The sequence below is a fragment of the Periplaneta americana genome, chromosome 6 (genome assembly GCF_040183065.1).
Source record: "Periplaneta americana isolate PAMFEO1 chromosome 6, P.americana_PAMFEO1_priV1, whole genome shotgun sequence".
NCBI classification, from domain to species: Eukaryota; Metazoa; Arthropoda; class Insecta; order Blattodea; family Blattidae; genus Periplaneta; species Periplaneta americana.
The window spans coordinates 14,489,156-14,496,699 of NC_091122.1; the positions used below are offsets into that span (position 1 = coordinate 14,489,156).

The window sequence follows — 7,544 nt, forward strand, 5'->3', positions numbered from 1 at the left end:
GGATATTTTTCCTGGTACCCCCGAAACTTAAAATCAGAACTTTTTTTTTTATAGTGAACATACTGTATAAGATACGGGACTCGTAGATATTCCCTTAAATAAATCGAGACTGACTATCCATTATATTTTTGCCATTATTTTTACTAAATATACAAAATTATACATACAAATCTTTATCTGGACACACGTCTGAATAACAATAATTGTAACATTTTAAAAAATTAGTACAACAGGTACACACACATCAAGCTAGAAACAATAAATTAATTAATTTCAGTCTACATTTCAAGTCAGCTAATAGCACTTTCACCAGAATCTTTCTTTTCTTCTTTCACACGTACACCTTCGTTACAGTTACTTTGTCTACACCACTGATCGTCTTCATAATCTGAATTGGATTGGCATTCGATTTTAACTTCATCAGTCAAAGACATGTCAAGTGTATTCAGAGGATCAACTTCATTTTTTACACTCACTTGGTAGTTAATTTCACATTCTTCATTAAGAGATGTGTTGCGTGTACTCAATGGATCGTCATCGCAACTTGAATTCATCTGGCAATTGATTTCGCCTTCATAATTCGAGGATAAGTCATTTGCATTCAGTGGATCATTTTCGCCATCAAAATTAGGCTCGCATTTGATTTGCACATTGTTGTCTGAAGATATGTCATCCTCTGATTTTATGTTTACCTAGAAAAAATGCAGTAATTTGCAATGACAATACATCAAATTGAAACTTTGGTAAGAGAAGATGAAATAATGGCGTATGCACAGTAACATCGCACAAAATTTAAATTAAAATAAACTATATGGCAATGGACTGCATGACAAACAGTACACATCTTTCACTATATGGTGGCAGTCTTTTGTTTGGGAGTAAGTATTGGAGTAACATATGCAGTGTAAATGCAAGCAAAGATAACTTGGTAATCATTAATTAATACCCTAGCGGCAGGTACTATGTTGATATATCTTTTCTGCACGTATCAATTATACTTGTAATGTCAAGCTGTGTTGTCACATCTTCGTTCGTTGTAAACCTTATCTATAATTAAAATTAATAATCCGTGGTGCTACAGCCCTTGAAGGGCCTAGACCGACCAGCCGGCTGCTGGCCTCACCCCCACATGCCGAAGCAGAGGTGGACGATCATCCAACCAGAATGGAGGTATCATGTGGTTAGCACGATCATCCCCCCAGCCGTTATAGCTGGTATTCGCAACCGGATTTCGCTACCTATCGTAGCTCCCCAAGTGCATCACGATGCTGGGTGGGCACCGGTCCCATACATTGGCCGAAATTTCATGAGAAAATTTCTTCTCCCATGAGGACTCGAACCAGCGCGCATTCCGTAATGCGAGTCCTAGGCGGGATGCCTTAGACCGCAATGCCACGGCGCGGGACATAATTAAAATTACTAGCATTTTTATCGCCATCAATCAAATATTAAACAGATTGTAACAAAAAAAGTGGGCATAACTTCAGATTTGGATTCCTCATATGCATAGAAGAAAAAGATGGGTCTGGAAATCCTTGATTTGTGAGTAGAGCTTGCAAGTATAATCGTAATGCACTCCAGTAAGTATGTTTGATGGAATTGTTTACATTTCCTTAGATGAATTTTTCAAAATGTTCACCTCCTGCTGCAGCTTAACATCTAGAGATCCAAACAGATTTGGCCTCCATGCCCACCAGAAAAATTAATAGAAATTATGAAAGAGTTTGGAATACCAGTTAAATTGCTAATACTTCCCAAACATACAAAACAAATATTTAAAAAATAGATATATACAGATATCTTACCAATGTTTCACAGCCAGATGAAGGGAACGCTTCTAAATTCTCAACTTTCACCTGCTCATAATGGAATGAATTCGCTGGATGTGTTTCATTAGGCCTACTTGAATTTCTTTTATTTTTGGAGTCTCTGACGATTCCTGAAAGTATGAAGTTCATACAGTTAATTTAAAAACTGCGAGAGATACGATAGGTCATTGTACCGCAAATTTTCACGTAGAATTACGTCTTATATGGTGAGGTCGAAGTGACTGCATCACTTTAAAAGGCTGAGATGGCTCAGCTGTATGGAGCACTGCCTGTGCAAGCACTTTCTTACGGGCTCTCCACTCTCTTGATCTTTCTGCACCAGTCTTTGGAAATTTTTTCGGCTTCTTCCCTTCTCTCGCTTCTTTACATTTCCGGTAGGCTCGCTGCTTTTCTTTTGCTGACATGCCAGTCATTTTGATTTTGTGACCTCTGAAAATTAATTTTTCTTTATATACAATCTATTTATTTATTGTAAATCCAAATGTTTATCTTTTAAATGACATAGGAATTCATTACTCACGATTTTGTTTTTGGTTTGTTGAACTACCTTCACTTGTTCCGGAGATAGAGTCCTTAAGGGGACACTGAACTATATTTTGGAACTTTTTTCCTATTTGACCAATCTTTTTCAAATTTGGAAAAAAAGTTTAATATACACATGGAAAGTAACATGCAAAATTTCAGCTCATTAGATCCAATACTTTTCAAAATAAAAAATATTTCAATTTTTAATCAATCATTAATTTTATTGAAATATCACTTTTAATTATCATTTTTTATTTTTTGGCTTTGTGCATTTGACTGTGACTTCTCAATGAATAGGGGAAGAATTCTGCATATTGATTTAGTTGTCACGTAAATTAGTGTAGAAATTTAATATTTAATTTCTATGACACTTTTTCTCCAATTTTTAAGTTGAGTGTCCCCTTAATAGGTAACACCTCATCCAGTTTTGGAGTTTTCTGCCATTTTATTATTGGGCAACTTTACGGAATTAAACCCACGCACGATTTAGTACTCACGGAGCCCTTTCAAACCACCAACTCTCTCTCGTTTCGACCATGAAACCATGGTAACAAAATTTCGTCATCTTGCCAGCCAGTATACCCCAGTATATGTGCCATATGACCTGAACAGTAAGACGTAATTCTACGTAAAAAGAAATGAGTGTCACAAAGATCCACATACTTTCTCAGTATAAGTTTTACGCGTTTTGTTAACCACCAAGTTCTTTTTCCCATGTTGCAAAATATTACTGTACGTAGTTTATTTCCTTAAACAATTTAATCAGAATGGCATTCTTTATAATGCCAGAAAGTAAGACAATGAACTTCATTTTTAAATTGTACTATTTAAGTAGATATATGTGAGTAATTTTTCTTTTAACTTACATAAACTATATATTGGTATTTTGTATTCATTTTTAATATTACACTAGCCTATTTAGCGAAACTGCATTTTCATTTTTCATTTAATTTATTGTATTTCATACATCTTGCATCAGCTTTATTGCTTTGAGATGTGGAAAAAGTAAAAAATTATATAAATGTAAATACAGTAGAACCTCTATTATCCGTGGTAATGAAGGGGATGGACTCAACGGTTAATCGAAAAAATCGGATAATCGGTAAATAAACATTTTCTTAAATTAAACTACAATTTCGTAATTTCCTCCATGGTGTTGTGTTTAACATGCTAGATAATGAATCAGAACTTCAGTGATTTAAGTACCGTTGTCAACGACGGGTTTTAAGGACCAAGGGAGAAGGTTATCTGCAGAAAGATGGGAAAAGTAAAAGTTTCGTGTTGTAGATTTACGTACTCGTACTTCGTACAATTTTATTCTTGTATTTTTTTTTTAATAAATAGCGAACAGTTGTAATGCCAATCCCGTACTCTGATGCGAAATGAGCCACAGTTTCTTCTTCAAATCTCTTAAGTATTTGTATTTGTTTCGAAAATTAGCACAACACGTTTTCTTTTGACACCTGTGGAAGACATTTTGCATAGAAGTACAAAGTACGGCAACTCGAATACTAAGGATAAGGTCTGCGTGGTACATGGGTTGAAAGTTCTTGGGGTAATTTCTTTGAAAGCATGTAGTGATTATTTTACAAGTTGGAGAAAAAAACACCCCCTCCCACAAGTAACTGTTCCTGTTGCCAGTAACGAAAGATTCCTACTACATACTGTGTAAGGGTAAAGACTTGTAATAATTAATAACCCTCTGCAGAACAAATGTGTACTAACATAACGTACATCACTTCATTTTTTCTCTGCAATAAAAAGGAAATAGAGAAAGACAGTCGGATAATCTGCCAATCGGTTAATAGGGTGACGGATAATCGGGGTTCTACTGTATATACCATATACATAGCAAGCAGATTACACGCATAAACAATTCATCAGTTGAATTTTTTAAATGATTATTTTACGACGCTTTTTCAATTGCTATGGTTATAAGCATCTGAAAAAGATGAAGGTGATAATGCCAGGGAAATGAGCCTAGGGTCCAGCGCCGAAAGCTACCCAGCATTTTTTTAATGGGTTGAGGAAAAACACCGGAAAAAACCTCAAGGAGGTAACCTGTCCCAACCAGAATTTGAAAACCTAGCCCGCTCATTTCACGGTCAGGCATACGCATCGTTACTCCACAGCGGTGGACTTCATCAGTTGAGTAGAATGCACATGAATAAGTTATGGAGAAATTTTGTTAATTATTTTCTGAAGCTTTTGTGTTGGTCTCTCAGAACTTCAAGAAAATTGCCAGTGCATTGAAGACCATAATATTTGAATAGTGAAACCCTTTTTCATAACAACTGGGATTAACAGAGAGTAGATGAAGATCTGATTTGTCTTGTATTAAAATAATTATGAATTGTTTTGATTGTTACTAAATGTAGTTTGATTTTTAATATGCAACATCATGAGGTAAAATCCGCCGAGTTAGCTCTGTGGTAGAGCATCTGCCTCCCAGACTAGCCGGACTGGGTTCCATTATTTCCGGTGGGGTCTACCTCGGGATTAGGAGAGATGGCAGTGCACAACTTCTAATCACTCAATTGTGCGTCAATATGTCTGCATTAAATCCCAAATCTCTCCACAATGCATATGAAGAGACGGCATATGTCACTGTTGATAGTGATTCGTCCGTCAGATGGGGACGTTAAGCCTGGCGGCCCCCTTGGTGCTATTGGATAGGAGTAGGCTACGTGCCGGCACGGGGTTTCCCCTTCTCCCTTCTTCATCATCATCATCCTCACCCATTCCTTACACTACACTTATATGAACACTTACACATACACTCACTTCTAGTACACGACATAACTCTTCACAGATACTACACATGCATAACGTGGCCCGCCGAAGTGGTGTGCAACTTGAAAATGGGTCACAGTCCTGCGAGCTTACTCCCACCAGATGACATTCTTAATACGCCAAGTGCGAATGGCAGACGCTACGATTGAGACATTCTTTTGTAAATAAAATAGGTTATGTATAGGCCTTAACGATTAACATAATAGCTTAAGCTTACATACAGTATATAATATACAATTTTATTTTACATACCCAAAGACATTCCCAATACTTCTCGTAAATAATATATTTGGTGTTTTCTTTGGCGCTCCCTAAATTCTCTAGTTCGTTCCTTATTAGTTTTCCTTATTCGTTTACGTGACGATACACAGGTTGCATTTTCAATGGCTTTCCTTCTTTTCCGATACTCACGCATGTACGCTGCTCTTAACTTTTTTTTGTCCATGTTAAAACAATACTGAATACTTAAATTAATATATTTTTACTCTACTTCCTTGCACATAATAGTAATAACTAAAATTCGGGAACAATTTTATTCTAGTATACGAATATCAACATTACAACCGTGCCGTTACGTTGCGACACAAAAAGAACCAAATCCAGTTCAACCAACTATGTCCACAACGCTGAAATATGTCTGTACCTGGTCTAACCTAAACCCCTCACAATATCAGGGCCTAAACCAACTTTGTCACAGACCTCAGCTGACCCACAGCATTGTGGCTGACTTTAGTTTGTCCATTACTTGGAGCTGCCACAAAACTGAAGCCTACATATCATGTTTATTTACGTAATTCGTTAGTTTTTATTTCACATAATGTTGCCATACTGATCGACGATTGTTTTTCTTCTGGCTCAAGCGGCCGTGCCGTGATCAGCTGTTTTCAAAGTCATGTGTCCAACTGTTGAAACGCACAGTCCGCTACTGTTATGTACGATCTTTATTCTTTAAATACTCGTCCCAGATTGCATGCGTACGCGCATGGAAAATTGAACCGTGTCGATGCAGCTTTAGTTCATCTGAGACTTCCAGCGTTCAATAATTAACAATAGGTCCCTAACTGAAACAACAACCAAATTTCTTGGCTCTAAAAAGGATACGTCAAACTGGAAAAATCATATTAAAGAAATTCCCTCCAAACTAAATTCAGCATGTTTTGCTATTTAAATCTATGCAAGAGGTAGTAAATATAGTATGAATACCTTAAAAACAATATATTTTCCATACTTTCACTCAGTACGGGTAAGGAGTTTTGGAATAATATTCTAGGGAACTCTACAGATAGTAACAGTATATTTCTAATACACAAAAATAGTAATTAGAATAAGGGAATTGTAATGCCCTGGCTTGTCAATATATTCTTTCATTAATAAACTTTCTCATATGCAGTCGTGAAAACTTTGTAACTAATTCAACAGTTCATAGCATAAACACTCGTCAAAAAAATAACTTTAATATTCCATCAGTAAATCTATCGTGCTATCAAAACAGAGTCGGATGCAATACAGTCTATTGGTTTGTCATGCATGTCCCCATATTTTTAGGAAACATTTCATGGACGAGAAATGTTTCCTAAAAATATTACATTTAAAAGCCTGTCTGCTATCCATTCCTCGACACATTACAACTTACGGACTTATATAATATCAAATTTGTTTCGTTTCATATTTAATTTGTCAAAGAAATTTGCAGACTTATGTGACATCCTACAGTCCCACTGAAGATATTTTCTCCAAGAACAGCCATAGTCCAAAAATTTCGATTTTAAACAGTCACCACCACTTCATAGTTCTGTCCAGGTTCATCTCCTAAACTGAAGTTCATTGCCAAGATAATTTTAATCCTTTAACTGAATTTCAATACAAATTTTCTTCCCTTACTGCAACATTTTTATTTTTTTATTTCAGATTATAGGTGTTTTTGCAGAAGATGTTTCAAGTGAGATGTTGATGTACGGAGTCCTCTGTTCATAAAGCAGGAAAAGGTTGCATGAATGAGAAATGACTGGGCAGTGAATTTTTCTTGGAGACCTCTTACTTAAGACAGAATCTATTTCATGTAACGGAAATCTACGATACAGGACTCCTGCCTTATTTCTTTTACAAAGGAAGGAAGAAGTGACTTGCTTCTTAAGATTTATGTCATATTTTGCACATACTACAGTATATACAGTGCTCAAAAAATGACTGCATATTGCTTCATAAGTTTGCATTGAAATAATATGCAACTGATGTATACTTCCGAAAACAAAGTTTTGGGAAACATTTCTGGCCCCATCATTGATCTTAATGATTGGAGAATACGGAAAAATAAAGAAATTAGGAATTTTTTTCAATCAATCTGAAAAAGGAGAAGATTATGCTGGTTTGGCCACGTGAATCCAAGTGAAGGATGTG

The 7,544-nt window shown here is 36.0% G+C and overlaps 1 protein-coding gene across 4 annotated transcripts; it reads right to left on the minus strand.

The window, feature by feature from the left end:
• Nucleotides 1-120: 120 nt before the first annotated feature.
• Nucleotides 121-5,998, minus strand: LOC138701009 (uncharacterized). Of its 4 annotated transcripts, none has more exons than XM_069827490.1 (4): nt 5,835-5,998; nt 2,026-2,258; nt 1,806-1,939; nt 121-692 (listed from the first exon to the last, which is right to left on the minus strand). In XM_069827490.1, the coding sequence occupies exons 2-4, from the start codon at nt 2,240-2,242 to the stop codon at nt 291-293; spliced, it is 753 nt and encodes a 250-aa protein (XP_069683591.1). In that variant the 5' UTR covers nt 2,243-2,258; nt 5,835-5,998; the 3' UTR covers nt 121-290. The 4 variants fall into 4 exon arrangements, 3 of the variants coding, with proteins under 3 accessions (XP_069683591.1, XP_069683592.1, XP_069683590.1); XM_069827491.1 differs by lacking the exon at nt 5,835-5,998 and adding an exon at nt 5,400-5,749 and having other exon boundaries at nt 2,119-2,258; XM_069827489.1 differs by lacking the exon at nt 5,835-5,998 and adding an exon at nt 5,400-5,749.
• Between the last annotated feature and the right edge of the window lie 1,546 nt (nt 5,999-7,544).